Source organism: Typopeltis vanoorti, chromosome 5 (genome assembly GCF_054136105.1).
Source record: "Typopeltis vanoorti isolate ZY-2024b chromosome 5, IOZ_Tvanoo_1.0, whole genome shotgun sequence".
Classification (NCBI taxonomy): Eukaryota; Metazoa; Arthropoda; class Arachnida; order Uropygi; family Thelyphonidae; genus Typopeltis; species Typopeltis vanoorti.
Window position 1 is genome coordinate 53982856 of NC_143553.1, and position 22967 is coordinate 54005822.

The 22967-nt window shown below is 34.8% G+C and overlaps 1 protein-coding gene across 1 annotated transcript in view; it reads right to left on the reverse strand.

Moving 5' to 3' along the window:
* The window catches only part of LOC150106418 (casein kinase I-like), a 144172-nt gene that overhangs the window by 75040 nt on the left and 46165 nt on the right, over positions 1–22967 (reverse strand). Inside the window, exon 4 of the mRNA XM_090392435.1 lies at positions 7823–7921. Within this exon, the coding sequence (XP_090248561.1) occupies positions 7823–7921 (99 nt within the window). The remainder of the gene's footprint in view (positions 1–7822; positions 7922–22967) is intronic.

The following is a 22967-nucleotide window of genomic DNA, read 5'->3' on the forward strand; positions in this document are numbered from 1 at the left end:
TATTCTATCTGTTAAAGTTTTTATATCTGCAGAAGTATGTTTCTTGGAGGAACAAAAACGTTATATCATGGAATTGCATAAGTTTCCATATAGTTTGTTTAATTTGCCTGTAGAATCTTCATACATTTAATGAAGCAATGCAGAAAGGAGATGCTATGATTAGTGAAGGTGACCTTTATTGAGGTCTCATCAGTGGCAGTCAGACTTAGAAGTGATACCAAGGTTGAAGTAATGCAGAAGTCATATTTCCATATACAAGTAGTCAAAAGGTATCACACCTCATTACTAAAATACTCTGGATTAGAGACAGATGTTGAAAGTTTTCCCACTTGGTTATACTATAGTGGTCCTTCCCATAATGCATAGCATTATATGTGTCTATAAGGATATGTGTTTTGTATTATGGGATACTAAGACAATTGATGTGAAGTAATTTGCCTCTATATACAAGTAGTCCAGCAGTAATGATATTACTTCATGTGCAAACTTTGTTTGCTTACAATTGGATAAAGGATGAAATCAAGAATATAATTTCTTGGCATCTTTAATTTATATTAAAACACTGAAATGTTTTGTCTGATCTAAACTTCCATGCAGACCTGAACTAGAAAGAGAAAGTATGAAGTGTAGAGGCATTGGAAATGTGCAAACGAATTATGAGAATCAGTAGGGAAAGATGACAAATGAGAAGATGCTAAAATGAGAGATTCTGAATTCAAATCTCTTCTGATTAATTCTCTCTAAAAAAAAGAAAACGGAGCAGAAGAAGAATTACTTGATTAGACAATCTTAAAAAATAAAAATAAAATAAAAAGTAAAAGAAAATGAATATTATTTCACTCTTTATATGAAGGTGTTTGCCAACCTCCCTGCAGAATATCAAAGATGGTCAAAAGACCACTTTGCCTAAATGCTAGAGAAATTGGCAAAATGGTTGACAATAATTAATTACATGAAGCATACAACTTAATACCCTCACATGGTCCATTTCCATCACTTGCTGAATACTCACTATCAATATATTAATGTGAATACTGACTGAATTCTGGAAAGTGGATAAACTAACATTATTTGGAGATTTTTTTAAGTGTTTCTCCCATCCACAAAACAAACGTGAACCTATAGTACATCAAATACTATAGGTTCACATCAGTAATGTGGACAGGTTAAGGAATTTTTTTTAACATGCTCATTTTTTTTGTAGTACTTTTTAATTTATACATAGTCCATAAATCTTGCTCTAGAGACCAAACCAGCACTTTTTAAAGCCACTTGCCTCCAATAAATGGGACAGTTCAGTAGAAGAAAAGAAGAATGAAATTCATCCCCTACCTAAAGATAATCACAAATATCCATAATCTTAATGATATATGCATGTAAACACAAGAAAGATATTTAATTAACCAAATATGGCAACTCTAATTCTTTTTTAAAAAACTCCTTAGATTTCTTAGAAAAATTAAAAAATGTTTCATTACAACCTACAGATCTTATGGTTAGCTTTGATATAGAATCTTTATATACCAATGTACCTCTCAAGGAAACTTTAAAATTACTTGCTGACATCTTTCCTGAAGACATTATAAAACTATTCGATTTCGTAATACATTCTGGATATTTCGTATGTCAAAATAAATTTTACAGCCAAGTAGAAGGAACGGCCATGGGAAGTCCTCTTTCTCCTGCTTTAGCCAACTTTTATTTAGAACATTTAGAAAAAGTCCTCTTCTCATCTATTTTCCCTGAACCATCCTTTTGGGTAAGATATATAGATGACATCTTTACTATTTGGCCGCACAGCAAAAGCTCTTTACCTTCTTTTTTAAACAGTATCAATTCCTTGCATCATCGTATAAAGTTTACAATGGAAATAGAAGAAAACAACTAGCTATCTTTTTTAGACGTTCTTCTCATCTGGTCACCTTCAAATACTCTTACAACTACAGTATACAGGAAACCAACGTTCACAGATCGTTATATTCTTAAAGAATCAGCCCATCATCCATGTCAAAAAACAGGAATTATAAAATGCCTCATCAGAAGAGCCAAAACTAATTGTTCTACTTTTGATTATCTACAGAAAGAACTTTCTACTATCGAACAACACATGAAATTCAATGGCTTTTCTGAAAAAAATACTCAACATCTTCTCAATTCTTATAATCCTCCACAAAACAACAAAGTTTCAATATGTCGAGTGCCTATTCCTTATATCTCCGGTATTTCAGAGCCTATCACAAGAATTTTAAAGAAATATGATTTAACAGCTATGTATTCTCCTATTATAACAAATTGTCTTCTAATTTTTCTTCTCCTAAAGACAAATGCTCAACTTTATCTCTTCCTGGAGTTTATCAAATTCCTTGCAACTGTGATCTCTCCTATTTTGGACAGACTGGACGTTCTCTTGAAAAAGGAATCCAAGAACATCAATCCTCCATTCTTCACAACAAACCTGAAAAGTCTGGTTTGGCTCAACACAGGATTGAAACTGCCCACAGCATCTTTTGGTCCAGGACTTGCCTCTTGCATAGATCCCATTATAGGTTTGAATGTTTGTTCAAGGAAAGCGTGGAGGCCTTGCACCATCGTCCCAACCTAAATCATGACTGTATATCTATATCAAAAATCTGGTTAAGTCTAATCAAAATTACTCATTTGTTTTTTTTTTCCAATCATGTCTCTACTTCAAAATATTCGGTTTCATACTTAGTGATATAACATCATGCGGCGTGTTCTATTTTTAACGATCCATTGTTAGTATTCTAGCTTGTATTTTTTTTAAAACTGTTCTTGTAATACCACTGAGGATGGTCTGTTATTTCCAGACCGAAATATTTGGTTAATTAAATATCTTTCTTGTGTTTACGTGCATATATCATTCAGTCTTGTCACAAGTATCCTTAAAACAGCAAATCCATGATCTTGGCAGATCCAAACTTGTATTCTGCTGGCTGAAAAGAAAGTTAACCATGTGGTCAACCAGACTGGCTAGAGCTTTAAATGCCTATATGCCACACAAAATTGTCAAAATTAAAAAAAAAAAGTATTACCATATAATCGTTTTGTGTTTACATGCAATATATGAAATTATACTGGCCATATTCTTGATTTGCTTTATATGTAGTTGTACTACAGCAGGATTGGACAAAATAATAGAAACACTTGTTATACATACGTATTTCTTTATGAATATAGTGTTGGACCACCTTTTTCCTTCAGTACAGCCTGAATTCTCCTTGAGATGGACTCAAATAATTTTTGAATACTTTCTGGTGGACTTTTTTGTACCATTCTTCTTTAAGAACATCTTCAAGTTGTTTTAAAGATGGAGATAGGAATCTGTTTCTTATTCTGGTCTTCCAAAACTGACTAGAGTGGTTCAATAATGTTCATATCTGGTGAGTGTGCTGGCTAAAGAAGATGAAGTTCACTTTCATGATCTTCAAACCATAACTGTAACAGAACAAGCTGTGTGAATGGGGACTTTGTCATCTTGAAATAATGTATTGTTGTTTAGAAATAACATTTGGATCACTTGATTATCCATAAAATGTCCATATAATCACTTGCAGTAATTCTACCATGAAGAGTAATAAGGGGAAAAACAGGAGTCCATGATATTGCTGCCCAGACCACCACATAACCACCCCCCATGCATTTGTATTGTAGGTTTCTTTGGTTTTAGAATTTCTAGCAAAGAAATTCGAAATTCACTACCAGAAGTCCACAATTGAGGAGCCAAAGGCTCAATAATATCCCACATCCATTGGGTCAAACACATAGTAGATTACGATGAACAAATATTTTCAAGACAAATGTTCCCAAAACTACACCAAGTTATCAATTAACCTTGATATCTTCCTGAGTCTCCACTGATGACATTTTAATGTTTAATCTTTAAAGGTACCTGTGGCATGACTATAAACAATAAACGTGCACTTTAACAGAAGGGTGAAACCAGTCTGGATAATGGTTTTGCATTATGGGATATTGAGACAACTGATGTGAGGACAATAGTAGCTACATTGAAGCAGACTAGTCAGTTTGATACTGCAGTTTTGCTTATTAAAGAAGAACATAATTTATTGTAGGGAAAAATATATAATGGAAATACTTCAATGATGATAAAGCAATTAACAACTAAACACGGAATTATTCTGTAGAATGATACTGAAACACAAGATGGTAATGATTCTGAAAAAAATCAAAACTAGTGACAGTAAATTATTTCTGAACTAGCCACTAGTGGTAATATATCAATAACAGTAATCACAATATCAAGTTATATTCGAGAAGGAATAGCATGGTCAGGTTATAAACTTCCTAAGGATAAAAGAGATGTGAGGAGATTCATTATTTTTATTTAAAGAAGAAACAGAGATGATGTCATTCTAAGCAAAATTGCTGGAAGGTCAGAGATTTAGTCTGACCTTTGATGAACAGACTAGCAAAGATGAGATGTTATCTCTATGTTGAATCTTATTGGAAATATAGTAAAATTCACTATCTTGGTTTGAATTGATAACTTATGTTCAGTATCTCAAGTAGTAGACATGGACAGAAATTATTTGAGAAACTTCAATATCAATTTAGAGAAGCATACTGCTGGATCAACTAGATGATGACAAGCATCATGATCAATTATGATTGTGAGTTACTAGTTTTGTATCATTTATGTTTGATACAATATATTTAGCCCTTTGTGATGGTCTCTATTAGAAAAGACAACTTGCAATGAAAATGAAGACTTTTTAGAAATAGTTTTGGTGATTTAGAAGATGATTTCTCAGAAAGAAATGACAAGGAAGAAGAATTAGAAGTTCACAAATTTGAAAAGTTTCAATTTTAATGAAATATTCAAAATATTCATAATGTAGTTAAGTATTTTAAGACTTCAATTGTATGCAATAGCCTTTTGCAACAAAAAATAATAATTGAACTAGGACATAAGGTAGAATTTGATGTTAAAAACATATTTGTAATCAGTACCTAATTTGGTTTCATCATTTTTAAGACTATTTATTGTGATTCTTAAAGATATTGGTAGTGTAAATTTAATCAAATGTCTTAACACTCAACTGCTATATGATCTCAATAATATCACTATAGTCAATTACTTGACTGCTGAAGCACTTAGATGATTTGTAGAAACTTATTTCTGGGAAAAGTACCAAATGTAATGAAAACAAGAAAATTCAATGGAAGAACAAGTGAATTTTAGAAGGTACAAAAAATCTTTAGTGCTGCCACTCTTAAACAGATAAATTTTGTAAAGTTGACACAAGAATTTGTGTTATTAAAAATAAAAAGAAAAGAACAGAATACTTGGAAAATTTATATCAGGCTTTGCCAATGACTCAATGAACATTGAACAACAAGCAGAAAGTTTTTTTCACTTGGTTATAGTGTAAATTAAACTTGCCAAAAAATTAAATTGTTAAATCCTTCATCCAAGTGTAAGCAAACAAAGTTTGCACGTGAAGTATCTTCACGACTAGGCTACTTGTATAGAGAGGCTAATGACTTCACATTAACTGTCTTACTATCCCATAATGCAAAACACAGATCCTCTTGGATTTGTATAGTGCTATGCATTACGGAAAGGGCCACTACTTAGACTGATTTCAATCTTTATTGAGGTACTGTTAAGATGCAGAGAGTACCTCTCTCAAAAGCTCTGAGTGATCTACAATGTCACTCTAAATCTTACTGAGCGACTCCAAAGAATCACTACTAAACTCATCAAACTCGTATTGGTGGCCCTACTCAGTGACAGGCAAAAACCTGCCACCAAGCAGAACTGCTCTACTTTCTGGAATCAAGCCCAAATACGAACATCAGTGGGAGCCAGACCCAGGAGAGATACCAAGGTTAATTTATAACCAATTGAAAAAACTTTCGACATATAGCTTCTAATCCAGAGTATTTTAATAATAGGGTGTTACACCCTTTCACTACTTGCATATAGAGGATAATGACTCCACATTAAATGCCTTAATATACACCCAAAAAAAGGATGTGTGCTTTGCATTATAGGATACTAAGGAAATCAATGTGAAGTCATTAGCTTCTATATATAAGCAGCCTAATTTTATATCAATCAACAAGTCCTAAAAGAACATTCCTAGTGCAACACTTTTTTTCTGCACAAAACTTCATTCCAAATTGTCCAACTGTTATCTTCAAACTTAGTTTTTCTTCAATTTTATTTCTCAATAAAAATAAATAATTTATAAACAGAAATTAAAAAGTAATTAAAATTGTTAGCTCTTTTTTTCATACTCCTTTTTCCTGAAAGAAATACAAAAGTCCATTCCATTTTAACTCAAACTCCAAAAAATATAATCAATGCAAATAAAGTATAACTAAAGTTTAATTTATAACCAAATGAAAAATCTTTCTATAAATAATGTGTAAATTAAATTTTCATCAATTAAAATTTATTTATAAATTTAAATTATTCATGATCAAATTATTATTATTATGTGACACCTCCAGGAAGTCCAAGGACTCACTGCAGGAGGACTCTACTTCACTAAATACATCTCACCCTCTCCACTACTATTTAATTCTCCTACTACCACACTACTATCATCAATGCTATCTACTGCTCATCAACACCAACAACAGTATTTTTTGTCTGTAAATTGCTTGTGTTCTGCAGGCTGATTTGTATGTGGGATGAAAAACCTGAGTTTCCAGGAGAAAAAAACCCTGCTACCTCCGTATGAGATCAGCTAACTCACCTTCAATTGAAAAAATCCTATAAGGATTCCCTTGTAACAATGAGAATCGAACCCAGGTCTTTTCCAATTGAAGGGCGCATTGTTCCGCTGTTATTATCAAAATACAAATCTTTTAGTTATCAAATAAAATAACTTTTGTAAATTTTTTAAGACTTGGACTTGAGTCTGAAAAACAGTTTCTTTCTTTCCAAATCTTAGAGGTCTCTTACCTGTTATCTAGCTTTCATCCTTTAGCAATCCCATAAACAATAATAAAAGGTGTAAGCACCAAATAAGAGCCAAACAGTATTCACTGACCAGTCTATCAAGTACACCTATTATCAATGAAATTCACATAACCATCTCTTAACAAAGCACTGTTAAACAGTGCTTTGTTAAGAGATGCTCTCCAGAAAAAAAAAAGGCAAAAAAGAGGAGAGACATGATAGAAGCATATAAATTACTAAAAAAGTTTTTTTAGGATTGACATTTTTTCAGTACATGGTGGGAAAAGAGAGAGAGAGAGGGGGGAAACAAGGGATCAACCACTGAATTGTGTAAGAGTGTAGTTAGCAAAGGTATTAGGAGTAATTTTTTGCTTGTAGGGTGTCCAAGGTTAGTGCTTCATCAGTGAATGAGTTTAAGGAAAAGTATGAGAGATATTAAATCATGGCTAGTGGATCTCCTGCAGTAAGACTTCTGACAGCATAGAGATACCTATATTATAATAATATTAAATGAAACGTTAATTAAATTAAGGGGATATTAGATCCCACATTGTTTTAAAACTGAATAAAAAACTCAAAGATTGGAATCAGAGAGTTTCATGCTGTATATAGTATAAAAAACTATAAAAATATCGGCGAATACTAGCGTGAGCTGAATGCAAGTAGTCCTAGAACGTAGTACAAACATGGGCAACTCGTTGCAAAGGTGGGGAAAGTTCTGATCTAACAATGTGGGATCTAATATCCCCTTAATTTAATTAATGTTTATATCGCCGAAATGAAGCCTGTTGGCTCTTTATATTTAAATAAAATTAAATGAAACTTTATGAGAAACAGAAATTAAGTATGGCAACCTCTTCAGCTTACTTTATTACAGTGTCTGCCTATACCCATTAGAAAATTATCTGGCTTGATATCTCTGTGGATGAAGTTTTTGTTGTGGACAAATTCAATACGGCCGATCATCTAGAAAATAAAGACAATGCTCTATTAATTGGATTTTTTTCTTAACATACACTTATAAAATACTGTTAATAAGAACTAATGAGCTCCAATCTGTCTATGAATTAGTAATTATTAATATTAAGGTTTTATTAAAACACTTAAGGAATTGAACAATGTAGTTAAGGATATAAATTAAATTAAACTTTAATAAATATTCCGATATTTCGGCAACGTCACGTTGCCATCTTCTAAAGGAACTTACAAAAAAAGTTACGTGCACGTAGGCACTACAACACAGAAACTGGGAATGAAGAGATGAAGCTATTGTTCTCCTAACAGTCCTGATGGTGTCCTCTAGCGGGCTAAGTAGGTGTTCTTGGCCGTTGGGCTGAAGGTCTGCTGATGTAGGCCTCCCAAATTTGGGGCAGTCGCATACAACCAAATTTGTTGAGGTTTGGAGAATTTCTTAGGGCTGAGGCTGATTCCATAAACAGTCTTTCAAATTTGTATTTGCTATGGTGTATCTATGAGAATCAACATCATCCACGGAGATACAATCGCACGGAAGGCCCGCCAATACGGTAAATTGAAATTGAAGCTGTCTAGACAATTAAATCGTCTAGCGTTCCTGAAACGCTGCTGGGATAATAAAGTAATCCCGAACTGTGTAAAATTCAAGTACCGGTTTGTGTCACAAAAAGCTCTCCGAATATATAACTGCACTAGCTATGCGTTGCTATGTGAACAAATCACCGCCACGCGGTCGCTCTTAGCAGACATTAACAAAGCTATTCGTGCCATCGAAGATGAGCTTTCATGCACTTTAAACCACGAACTTTGGTCGATTTTACATGACGTCTCACGTACCGCTGCCGAAAAAGAATTTAAAAAAATACGAGGCCGACAGATGAAAAAATTCGAAAAATTAAAAAAGAACTCTACCGTCTTTCCAAAACCTGCTACCAACACGGTAATCAACCTTTCTTCAGTCACCCTGAAGCCTGAAGCACTCAACGCACTGTCACGTGGACACAAATTCGCCATTGCTCCCAATAAAATACCTAGTGAGGATATTATGATCCAGATCGAACGCGGAATCCGCCACCTTCCACATCAAGTCGCCAACAGTGTAAGACTAGATGTGGCCTGTGTCCTTTCCAAAGCAAGACCACCAAAAACCAACATATCCAACAAGGAATATAAAGCTCTATAGGAAATGAAGAATAATAAAGAATTAGTTATCACCAAAGCGGATAAGGGAAATGCAACTTTAGTACTTAACCAAAAGGACTACACAAGCAAGCCGAATGCTCTTCTATTAGATCGGGCCACTTACCTCCCTATCAATTACAATCCTACCAACTCTCAAATTAGAAAACTTCACAGGCTCCTTAAGAGAGTCACTTCTTGGCCTGTAGAAGTTACTAACAGATTAAAGCCGTTTAACTCTATATCCCCCCCCTGTATTTACAGACTCCCAAAAATACACAAAGAAAATATGCCATTACGTCCCATAGTGGATGGCATTTATTCCCCCACATACAAATTAGCTAAACATTTGGCCAAAGAGCTCACACACTATACTGGCAACACACCATCACACATAAAAAACAGCCCATTTCAAAGCCAGCATAGAAAACCTTACACTCCAACATACTGACATAACGGTCAGCTTTGACGTCTCCGCTTTATTTACAAATGTCCCACTCAAGGAAACTTTAGAGCTAATCCAAGCTAAATTTTCTCCCGATATCTCAGCCTTATTTCAGTTCACAATGAACTCGGGCTATTTCGTTTGGCAGGGAAAATTCGACAAACAAATAGAGGGGACAGCCATGGGTTCACCACTCTCCCAACCCTTGGCCAATTTCTTTATGGAGACCTTTGAAGAAAAAGCCTTAGCCTCTGCCCCACAAAAACCAACCATATGGCTTCGCTACGTTGATGATGTGTTCGCTATTTGGCCACATGGCTCTGAAACACTTCTCTCCTTCTTAACACACTTAAACAACCAACAGGTTGTTTAAGTGTGTTAAGAAGGATCAAATTCACTCTGGAAAAAGAGGAAAACAACAGCCTCCCTTTCCTAGACACACAAGTCACCCGCCAGCCTAATGGAACCTTGGTTTTCTCAGTTTACAGAAAACCCACCTATACAGGCAGATACATTCACCAACAATCCCCCACCCCCCCTCCCAACAATATGGAGTAGTGAAAACACTATACAACAGGGCTAAACTAATCTGTTCAAACGACTTGGCCCTAAACACTGAACTAAATCACATCCTCAACACTTTCTCAGCCAATGGCTACCCCCCCAAAAAAATCCAAAAAATATTAGAACCTACAAACCACAGATCCCCTCCACAACAAGGATTACTCTAAATCCATCACCATTCCCTACATCCGAGGCACCTCAGAAAAGATTACCAAAATCTTAAAAAACCATGACCTGACCTCCTGTTCCAAACCTTACAGAAAACTGGCATCCCTTATTAGCTCCACTAAAGACCAACCACTTCCCCTAGACCTACCTGGTGTATACCAGGTCCCTTGCAGTTGTAAACTGTCTTACTTTGGCCAAACAGGCAGGACAGCGAATATCAGAATTTCGGAACACAAGGACTACATCCGTTTTCACAAGTACAGTCATTCTGGGCTTGCGGACCATGCTCTGGATACACGCCACAGAATACGGTGGAAGAAAGCTACAGTGATACACCGTAGCAAATACAAATTTGAAAGACTGTTTATGGAATCAGCCTCAGCCCTAAGAAATTCTCCAAACCTCAACAAATTTGGTTGTATGCGACTGCCCCAAATTTGGGAGGCCTACATCAGCAGACCTTCAGCCCAACGGCCAAGAACACCTACTTAGCCCGCTAGAGGACACCATCAGGACTGTTAGGAGAACAATAGCTTCATCTCTTCATTCCCAGTTTCTGTGTTGTAGTGCCTACGTGCACGTAACTTTTTTTGTAAGTTCCTTTAGAAGATGGCAACGTGATGTTGCCGAAATATCGGAAAATATTTATTCAAGTTTAATTTATATCCTTAACTATGTTGTTCAATTCCTTAAGTGTTTTAATAATGCATAACCAACGTATAAGCCTGTCTACGATAATTAATATTAAGGTTGTTTAAAGTAATTCTATAAATTTATATATCCCATTTCCAGTTGGAAGAACTTACTATTTTTCTGTCAAATAACTCTTAGTCAAGTAAACCATTTAAAAATCAATAAAAATATACATACTTTTAAGGAAATTATGTTTGCTGTTTATTATGTGTCATATAAAAATTAAATATATTAAATATAAAATTTAAAATATTTAAATCAAATCAAATTTTTTTGGGGTGCTTAAGGGTCAAAGCTGTATAACTGAGAGGAGACCTCCAGAGAGCCTTTAAAGGAATGCGGAGAACCGACCAGGGCTTCTGACCTAATGTCCACTCCTCACTTTCTCGTGGTGCACCCTGCTGGGTATCTACCTGGATACTGAACGAATGAGGATTTGGTCGGCTAAATCCCAATTTGGGATTTAGCCGACCAAATTGTATTCTTATTGGTTAAACCAAAATAAAAAATGATGGTACAACATGACAAAATTTCATGCCGGCTGGGGCGTCGCCGGTTAAACAAGGCCCCCATTGTTTTTGCCAGGGAACCAGGGTGAACAGCGAAAAGTCAGTTACTGGAACAAATCTGAAAACACACCTCAACTCAACATCACCAGAGTTAAAGATCGGTACTATCAACATAAGAAGCCCGAATGGCAAAGAAATGGAGCTAGCTGAGGAATTAGATAAGTACCAGATCGACATAATAGGGGTGACTGAAACAAAAAAGACAAAAACTGGTGAGATCTTTCTGAGCAATAAATACAAAATGTTATATTCAGGCAATGACAATCAAGGAAAAGAAGGAGTAGCCATAGTATTCAACACAAAATACGAGGCTAATCTTCTTGAATGGAAGGCAGTCTCAAGTAGAGTGATGTGGGCAAATATGAGAATGGGGAACTGGACAATGAGACTTATTTGTGCCTATGGTCCCACAGAAGGTTCTACTAAGGTAGAAGTGGAAGAATTTTTTGAGGATTTAGAGAAAGCAGCTGACACCATGAAAAAGGAAAAGTTGGTCCTTGTTGGGGATCTAAATAGCAGAGTAGGAAATGATTGTCAGACATAAAAATATATTGGGAAAATTTGGAGAAAAGTGCAAAGCTAATAATAATGGCAAATACCTGTTGGATTTCTGCTCAGGACATGAACTGGTTATTACTAACACCATGTTCCAAAATAAAAATGTGCACAAATTCACATGGAGAGAAGAGGCAAGAAATAAGAAAAGTCATTGACTATTGTTGGATTCTGAATGAAAAGAAATTAAAATTATTAATACTCCCTTCAGAATCCAACATAATCCACCATATCAAAGGCTACATTTGGAGATATTATTTAATGTAAATCTCTTGTTATAAACTATTATTCATATAATTACCTTTGAGTTTTTTTTTATTTAATTATTTAATCTAGGATATGTATTAATAATGGAAAGGACTCTGTATAAAAATAACGTTCAAATTATTTTATTTATTCCTATATTAATAGTAGAAGAATTTGTGTTCATCATATTTAATTATATATTATTTGAATTGAAAAATATCTTTTATTTTATTTCTGTATGTAAAAGTATAATGTTATGTAATGCTTATGCACTGCTGTAATTGTTGGCATGGAGACGGAGTTAAAAGTAGAAAGTGCCAGCGTAGTAGCGTGTGAGTTATGGACGCGAGATGGAATTGATATGAGCTAGACGGTGAGAACAAGTTTTGTCGGGAAAACGGAGTGAAAATATATAAAGGGAAAGCGAGAAGAAACAAGAGAGTGGGTCAGGAGTTGGTGGGCAGAATCAGCACTAGAACTAGGGAACTAGGAACTGAGTACAATTGGAGCACTCAGCACAGTAATGGCACTGAGAACAGTACAATAGAGATGAGGAATTACTTTATTGGCAGCACGGAGTTAAATAAGAGGCTGTAGTACAAAGAATTAAGTGCTGTGATCAGATTACAAAGGACCGAAATGTAAATTGACAACTCAGAATATTGATATAGATTTTCGAAGTTAATGTTGTATTCCAGAGCTTTCAAGAAAGATAAATGAAAGCTGATTCTATTGTAAAGTAGTATATGAGGAATAGGTGAATTTTCTAGTGCAAGTGTGTCTGCATTTGTGATGTGCTGAAGTTAAAGATTAAGCTAATTTAAAGAAGATTACTTTTGAAATGTGTAGATCCAGTGTGATAATTATCTAAAGTTTTAAGTGTGCCTCAGTGAATAATATGTGCAAAGATTTATTCCGGTAAGAACAGTTGTACTTTATAGCATTTTAGAGTGAAGTTATAAGAAATTATCTCTTTCTGTTAACTCCTAACATTAACTGTGGTGTTTATGCTGAAATTAGCCGAAGCTAGAAGATTAATAGTCTTCGCCCCTTAAAGTGATAGCTATCTCTTGACTTAGCTATGTGATTTCTGACTAAGGGATAGATAAAGAATACAATTGTTAAAATATTTGTTGTGAATTTCAGTGGTAATGAACTTTAGAACTATCTTTGCTTATTAAGGAGAAATTAGATTTTGAAGCTCAGTGTTTAATACCAAAAGTTAAGTGAATGTTATGTGTAGTTGAACTGAGTTAATTTTGCATTATATTGTATCCAAAGTATGCTTATGTATATATTATATAACCTTGCATTAAATGTTTTGTTTTATTGATTTCAATTTGTTGTTAGCCTGATTCTTTTCCACTACACCGTTCATAAAATTATCGGACCTAGCGGGAACCTCAAATGTTAATGTAAAATTCGGCCTATATATAAACATTAGACTGCTAAAGTTAATTAATATTTGATTACACTATTTTGCATAGACTAATCTGAATATAGGGTGGCACAGTATAATAGAAATTTCCCTATATTTGGATTAGTAATCAACATACAATTAATTAACCTTAATAAGAACGTTAAAACAAGATGGGCAGATCAAAAGACAGGAAGGACGATCCAACACTATGTTATTGTTGATAGCGATGCTTTCTCCCTGATGCAGGACACCAGAGCATACAGAGGATTTGAAATTGGAAGTGATCACTATTTAGTCTTGAGCAGGATAAAAGTGAATTTCATATTGAAAAGAATAACATGTAAGAAAGTTTTAAAGCGAATAAAAGTTGAGCAGCTCTCAGATGTGAATTGTAGACTAACATATACAAAGATTATCGAAGAAAAAATGAAAGAGTTTGAGAACAGCAACCAAACCTTGGAGATTCAATGGCAAGCCTTGAAGAAAACCCGGATTGATTCAGCCAGAGAGGAATGTGGTGAGGTTGTCTGCAAGGATAGAAAAATCAGGACTCCATGGTGGACACAGAAAGTCAAAAGAGGCAGTGAAGGAAAAGAAGAAAGCCTATCAAAATTTCGTGGCAAATAAGTCAGATAACTCAAATATGCTAAACACTGCGTAAAACTAGCTAAACAAAAGTCATGGGAGGACTTTGGCAAGAACATAGAAAATAAATATCAAGAAGGTGGTAAGATATTCTGGAGGTTGTTGAAGAAGCTTAGAAATGAAGGAAAGAGAGCTGTAAAAGGAGTTAGAGATGATAAAGGTGACATGAAAACGGGAGAAAAAGATATCCTTGAAGTATGGAGTAATTACTTCGAAAAATTGCTAAATGACACAAGCAGTGATAGCACATTGGTAAAAAAACTCTCAACAGGCATACAGTCATTAATACATATCCATACTTGAAGAAAGTTTTAAAAAGCCATCAAAGGCTTGAAATGTGGAAAGGCAGCAGGAGTAGATGATATTCGACCAGAAATGCTGAAGTATGGTGGTATGAAAGTCTTACAGTGGCTGCACTACATGTATAGTTCAGAAAGCCTGGACAGAAGGACGAATTCCCGATGATTGGAGTAGAGCTCTAATAGTGCCCATATATAAAAAGGGAATTGAATGTGAAAATTACAGAGGTATTTCCTTACTGAGTGTTCCTGGCAAGATTTATGCAAGTATACTTGAGAAACAGTTATGAAGAATTGTGGAAGAAAAGCTTGGTGAAGAACAAGTTGGATTCAGGCCAAACAATTAATTTGAGTTGTAAGTCGGCAGTTAGAATTGAAGGATGTACAGGAAGATATTCACTTTACGACAAATAGTCGAGAAAGCATGGGAATATAACAAAGATCTGTATTTAAGCTTTGTCGATTTGGAAAAGGCATATGATAAGGTGCCAAGAGAGAAGCTATTCAATATGCTGCAGTTATATGGTGTCAATTTGGCATTATATCAAGCAATACTTAGTCTTTAATTTGAGTTGTAAGTCGGCAGTTAGAATTGAAGGATGTACAGGAAGATGGTTTAATGTAAAATCTGGTGTGAGACAAGGATGTACATTATCCCCTCTGTAATTTATTATATATATGGATCACATTATGAATTAAAGTGGTATTAAACCTGATATTAAAATTGGATATGTTAATGTCAGCTCTTTGCTTTATGCGGATGATGTTATACTTCTGAATAAATCCGCTACTAGTTTGCAAGATTCCCTGACTAAATTGAATAACTGTTGTAATAGATATGGTATGAATGTCAGCATTAAAAACACAAAGACAATGAAAATAGCTAGAATTGTTGAAAATGTCAACTATGTTGTGAACGGGGAACCTGTGGAACAAGTAAAAATTTCAGCTACTTAGGCACGATTTTTAGTGAAGAGGGTAAATTAAATATGGAAATAGACAACAGAATCAACAAAGCTGGTATGGTAGGAAGTCAATTGAATAAATTCATATGGAATAAGAGAGAAATTAGTCAGAACACTAAATTAACTGTATACAAGACAGTGTTCAAACCAGTTTTAACTTATGGATCTGAGAGCTGGGTCAGAAGTAAAACACTTGACCAAAGACTAGAGACCGCAGATATGAGAGTCCTGAGAAAGATTATAGGCGTGAACAGATGGCATCAATGGCAATATCATATTAAAAACAAGGATATTAGGAAAGAACTTGACACTGTCGGCATCCAGGAGTGCGTTAGCAGAGCTAACCCCAGGTGGTATGGTCACTTAAACAGAATGGGTGAGGAAAGATTAGCAAAACAAGTGTTCTCTGCCAGGTCGGCAGGAAAACGACTCAGAGGAAGACCAAGATATAGGTGGATTGATACGGTACAATGTGCCTTAGACGACAGAAATATAAGATCTGATAATGATAATGTTGGAGTCTTGACAAGTAATAGACTGACTGGGTGGAAAATTGTAGATAGGAAGTTAGTAATGATGTAAATTTTTCATGTAGTACTATCATATCCTGTACATCCCTTGAGGGTACATGTCAGGAATTTGATGATGATGAAATCAAATTTTTCAAATTGAAAATAATTTGAAAAATATTAATAAAATAAATTTTTTTAGTAATAACAAATAAAATGACAGGATAAATATATTTATAGAAAGTATACTTCAAGATGTGAATATTGTGCAAAAAAATCCCAGTGATACCCCCACTGGAACCAGATATTATAGGAATTAACTTGTCCATGACATGCAACACTAGATCTTCATTTCTCTTGACTTGGTTTATCTGCTGGAAAATCATTTCAGTCATGGTTACTAATATTAGGTAGAATGACACTTATGTAACAATAACTTTCATTTGGTTTGTATTTTAATTATAGCTATGACTGTCCACAGATGATATTTACTCAAGAAAATGAGTTCAAGAGGTGATGAAATTCATCTACCACCTTAAGACAAACATTAATGTTTATGGTGGAATTTGAATCGACAGTCTGTTCAGTGAAGAGTGGATATGCCAACCAGACAGGCAGACATTAAACTTTATTATTAAAATAACTATAATGCACCTGAAGATTTGTGTTACTCTCAGAGACTGAAAATAACATACCAATTTCTACCTCCATGAAAAGGAAAGGAGAAAACTGGGTTTGCTAATATCTGACCTATGCACATGGAAAAAAAAAGTGATGAATATACTAGAAAAAAATGAAGCTGATAGTACAGACATATTCAGACAAACATGAATGCTTGTCTGAATAATTATGGTAGCTCCAATATTAAGCCACTGCAATAAGTTGGCAGATCCACTACAAGCCATGCACAGAAGATGATATTGTAAAAGTTTATGACACTACTTTTACCAAACTGTACATAAATTTTATGCTATGATTTATTTATTTTTTGCACTTCAATAGATAGGACAGTATGGAACAGAATGTTCTGCAAGTGAATGAGGCCCACTTAAATGATAAAATTAAATTTGAAAAAAAAAAAAAAAAATCAGCATAATATCACAAAAAGAGTTGGTATAGGCAATCCAAAAACAGATAAAACAACATAATGATTTGGAAGACAGTCAATTTACTACACGAATCTCACTACTGAAGTATGTTCTTGGAGGTGGCTAGAATTCTACAGAACTCTGATAACGTATAGAAATTTTGGCATGCCATTCTGGCCTCTACACACAACTGCCCTTGTTCTCAAGGTAATTTCATTCTATCTTAGCTGTGCATGAAAATATTTGTATTTCAAGTGCCTCTGATAATGACAGCTTGAGCAGGCAAAATGCCAGTATGCATACATTAAGTTTAGTCAGTAAGGAAAATGGGTGTTAGTTCAATGTCAGTAAATGTAGTCATTCACTTCGGCATGATTAGATATCCAATGTTGTATTATACTGATGGGATTATGCTAGAAGAAACTGATGAGGATAAGGATCTTGGAGTGTTAGTAGATAGGAAGTTGAAGTTCAGGGGGGCCATGTGGTAAAGATTGCAAATACAACTCATTGCAATTGAAAGATAATTGCAATGCTGAAATGAACATTCACATGTAAAGATAAGGATGTCATTTTGCCTCTTTACAAGGCCTTGATAAAACCCCACGTGGACTATTATGCAGAGGTCTGGTCTCCTGGTTTCTGTTGTAATTCTGATATATTGGAGAGAGTACAAAGGAGAGTGTTAAAAATAATATCAGAATTGTGTAATGCTGATTATGAAGACAGATTGTGAATTTGTAGACTGCAGACACTAACAGACAAGAGAAAGAGGGATGATATGATTGAGACTTAAAAATTTCTGAAAGGATCATACAGGGTTGTTTCAATGGATGGAATTTTTCAATTTGTGGAGGGTGGGGATAGGACAAGAGGGTATCCTTGGAAGCTGAGAATGAAGGCTGCTAAAAAGGGGGGTGAGGGCTAGATTTTTCTCTCATAGGGTGGTGCATGATTGGAATGGATTGCCATTGGATGTTGTGAGTGCAAGCAGTGTGAATGAATTCAAGAATAAGTATGATAGTTGGTGTGTGTGTGTGTGTGTGTGTGTGTGTGTGTGTAGTACGTGGCCTCCCTCGATGAGTCTCTGACTTCCTGGAGGTCTCTCTTAGTAATAATAATTATTTTCTTTTCTGTTCCATGTTGCCTTTTCCCAAAGAAAATTTTGATATGAGTAAATGCAACAGCTATTTTGAATTTGTACATTTGAATATGAGGAATACAGCTCCTGGGAGGAAAATCCTTCTACTTCCATATAACATTAGTTAACTCACTCTTATGAAGTACCTTTAAGTCCTACATAAAATATGAATCATCTTTCTAACTGAAGTTTGGCATCCTTTCAACTACATTAGGAGATGCAGTGAACTCTATATTATCAAAACCTCAATTAATTGAGTGGCTCGTATAACCAAATTGCAAAGTTCAGAGTAGCTAAGTTCCATTTATTGCCACTAGAGGGAGGCACTCTGCCCAGATATTGGCTATAATTCCTTTGTTTTGTGTAAGTAGAATCGCAAACCTTCACTTTTTTTTTAATATTTGTTTTTACTTTCTCCCTCTCTATATTAGCAGTATTCCAATTAAAGTATATTGCAACAAGTATAAGATGGTTGTGAAATATTTTTCATTTTGTTTATACTTTTTATGTTAAATGTAGTACTCAGCACTATCGTAACTCATTAAGCAATAAAGGCGATGCCTAAGAGCAACATGTTTGGAAGGCAAATAAAACTGAAACTCTCAGAAATTATATTTGTTTAATAAAGCAGTATATCATAAACACTTGTAAACAAAATGATATTCTGATAACCATTTGTTTATTTGTCAATGGCTATGTGACATCATATTCAGATAGAAGGTTCTTCCAAGTCATTTGCATTGTTCTGTTGTTTATTTATTTTTTATTATGTTTATACATCATCATCATCATCAAATTCCTGCCATGTACCCTCAAGGGGTGTACAGGATATGACAGTACTACATGAAAAAATTACATCATTACTAACTTCCTATCTACAATTTTCCTCCAAATCAGTCTGTTACTTGTCAAGACTCCAACATTATCAGATCTTATATTTCTATCGTCTAAGGCACTTTGTACCGTATCAATCCACCTATATCTTGGTCTTCCTCTGGGTCGTTTTCCTGCCAACCTGGCAGAGAACGCTTGTTTTGCTAATCTTTCCTCTCCCATTCTATTTAAGTGACCATACCATCTGAGATTAGCTCTGCTAACACATTCCTGGATGCTGACAATGTCAAGTTCTTTCCTAATATCCTCATTTTTAATATGATATTGCCATTGATGCCATCTGTTCACGCCTCTAATCTTTCTCAGGACTCTCATATCTGCGGTCTCTAGTCTTTGGTCAAGTGTTTTACTTCTGACCCAGCTCTCAGATCCATAAGTTAAAATTGGTTTGAACACAGTCTTGTATACAGCTAATTTAGTGTCCCGACTAATTTCTTTCTTATTCCATATGAATTTATTCAATTGACTTCCCACGATACCAGCTTTGCTGATTCTGTTGTCTATTTCTATATTTAGTTTACCATCTTCAGTAAAAATTGTGCCTAAGTAGCTGAAATGTTTTACTTGTTCCACAGGTTCTCCATTCACAACACAGTTGACATTTTCAATGATTCTGCCTATTTTCATTGTCTTTGTCTTTTTATTGCTGACCTTCATACCATATCTATTACAACAGCTATTCACTGTTTATCAAAAACTATACTGTGTTCATATTCCTACCATAAAAGTTATATCTCATATTTTTAAATATTAAAATAAATTTCATCTTACCCATAAAAACACTGTTTATAAAAAACAAATATTGTTGAATTTAGAAGTGGCGAAATATTACTTACTCAGGTGCAGCATATATCCCAACAATTCTGGTAATACTATTTTGGCTTTTAGTATGGTAAACTTTTGTTTTGAAAATAGAATTTGTCAATGTTCCATTTTCAAAGATGCTTCTGGGTATATGTGATGATATTGAAAAAAAAAAAACTTTTAAAAAAACAAGCGATGCAATTCCTTTAGTGAAAATGCGTTTATACTTCCTCTTAATATGCTAGTTGTAAAAGACAATACATATATTTAGAACCAAGTGTTTGTTTACATATGTATTGCCTGATGTTCCCATTTATTTATTTTTAAGATTTTGATATGAATTTAAGCTACTCATCACACATTTTATCTTTTATGTAAAAAAACTTGGCAATGCAAGCACATGGGTGTAACTATAGAAGGTATACAAAAAGAATGGTCACTTGCCTCTGTAGAGGATCCAGAGGTGAATGACCAACATTGCAGCAGGTCTATGGAATGAACCTTACAAGAACAGGTTGAAGATTTGTGGGTTACAGAAACTGGTTGATAGGTGGAAAAGAGGTGATATGATTGAGATATACAAATTACTGAAGGGTTTTATAAGATTAATTCAGAGGAAATTTTTTCCAAACAGGTTTGGTGGTGGGATCTAGTGGCCATCCACAGAAACTGAGTAAGAGAGTAGTTAGCAGGGGTGTTAGGACAAGGTTTTTTGATTTGTGAATTTTGGAAAGTAGTGAATGAATGGAATAGGTTGCCAGAGTCTGTTGTGGGTGCTATGACTGTGAATGAGTTCAAAGCAAAGTATGATAAGATACTGAGCAAACGTTGGATAGTTCTTGACATGATGTTTAGGACCTATCTCAATGAGTTTAAAGGACTTCTTGGAGTTGATATGATTGAGATATACAAATTACTGAAGGGTTTTATAAGATTAATTCAGAGGAAATTTTTTCCAAACAGGTTTGGTGGTGGGATCTAGTGGCCATCCACAGAAACTGAGTAAGAGAGTAGTTAGCAGGGGTGTTAGGACAAGGTTTTTTGATTGAAAAGTAGTGAATGAATGGAATAGGTTGCCAGAGTCTGTTGTGGGTGCTATGACTGTGAATGCGTTCAAAGCAAAGTATGATAAGATACTGAGCAAACGTTGGATAGTTCTTGACATGATGTTTAGGACCTATCTCAATGAGTTTAAAGGACTTCTTGGAGTTGCCTATAATAATAATGATAATAATATATCCATGTAATAAACATCAATGGCATTATGAATTTTGATATAAATTTTGAAATAATTTTTTGTACCAAAACAAATTTCACTTCTCAACTTTTTGGAACTTTTCCATCTGCATTTTTTCAAGTTAATTTCTATATGTATTATTTCTGCTTTCTTTTACTTAATTAACAGAAAAAGCTACAAACAACATTTGGATAAAATGATGTTTGTAGATTTTATTTTTAAATACATGGGGGGAATAATTTGCACAGTTGTACTATTATTTGTCATATCTTCACATTTTTTTCAGACAAAACTGCATTGTTTTGTTACCAGTACAGCACTTTCACCCTATTTTTATTACCTTTTTTAACACCAATTTCACCGTGCTTTTATAAAAATGAGAAGAAAACTTTGCTCATTTCAGTGAGCAGTTAAAATTTCGATAAGGTAAATTTTTCTGTGTTGTCAGCTTACATATATACATCAAATGAAAAGTACCAAGTGCACTTAGAGATCTGTCTGTTTTTAAAAACATAACATTAGAATAAAAGAATGTTATGTGTTTTTCTGTCTTAGTAAAACTACTCACTGTATTTCATGCAGTATTGTGGGATTAGTTCTAAATTCTAATTCATTTCTTACTAATGTCTTCATATGAAATAAACAATGTGCACTGCACTTGCATTTACTGACTGATAAGCAGGAGCAGTTTGATTTAATGTCGTGTCCATGGTTATATGGAGTTGATTGTAGAGTTGCAGCATTAGCGTGTGTTGCTAATAGCTACTACAACCGTTGACAGTAGTAACAGCTGCTGCTTATGTGTTTGTTAAATGTACATATTTGAATCACTTTCCTATACTGAACTTTCTGTTCACAAAAATACACTATCTACCAATAATTGTCTGAACACCCCTGTTATTTGAAGTTATGCAACATTCCAAGTGTTAATAACATAAAAACTGGTGTACAGATATTAAGAAGCAGTATTTCATCATAGCAGTTAAATACAGGTGGTATGGCAACATGACATGAACTCAGTGACTTTGAGAAGTGTCATCATGAGCTATCATATTGGTGGCATGTCCATATGTGCTACTGCTCAACTGGAGCATCCAAAATCAATAGTTGGTGATGTGATCGATAAATGGAGACATTCTGGCATCACTAGTGCAAAAACACCCAGGACAGCTTCCGAAAATGACTGATAGGAACAGGAGGGTTTAAAACAGGTGGCAAGAAAAAACTGGCTACAATCGGCACAGACCATCCATGATGAGTTACAGAGCACCAGTAATACCATGGTGAGCACTAATACTGTACGAAAAGAACTTCATTTACTGGCTTTCCATGGAAGAGAGTGGCACACAAGCTGAACACCATAACAACGTGGCTCATCTGGCCTGATGCAAAGAGCATGTGAACTGGACAAGTGACCAGTGGAAAACGGTACTCTGGAGCGATGAATCAAGATTCATCTGTTTCCAGTCTGATGGCAGGGCATGGGTGTGGAGGCAGCCTGGTGAATGCTTGTTACCACAGTGTGTTGTATCCACAATAAAATTTAGTGGTGGTGGTGGAGGAGTAATGGTGTGGGGTGTAGTCAGCTGGTTTGGAGAGGGACCACTGGTCATTGT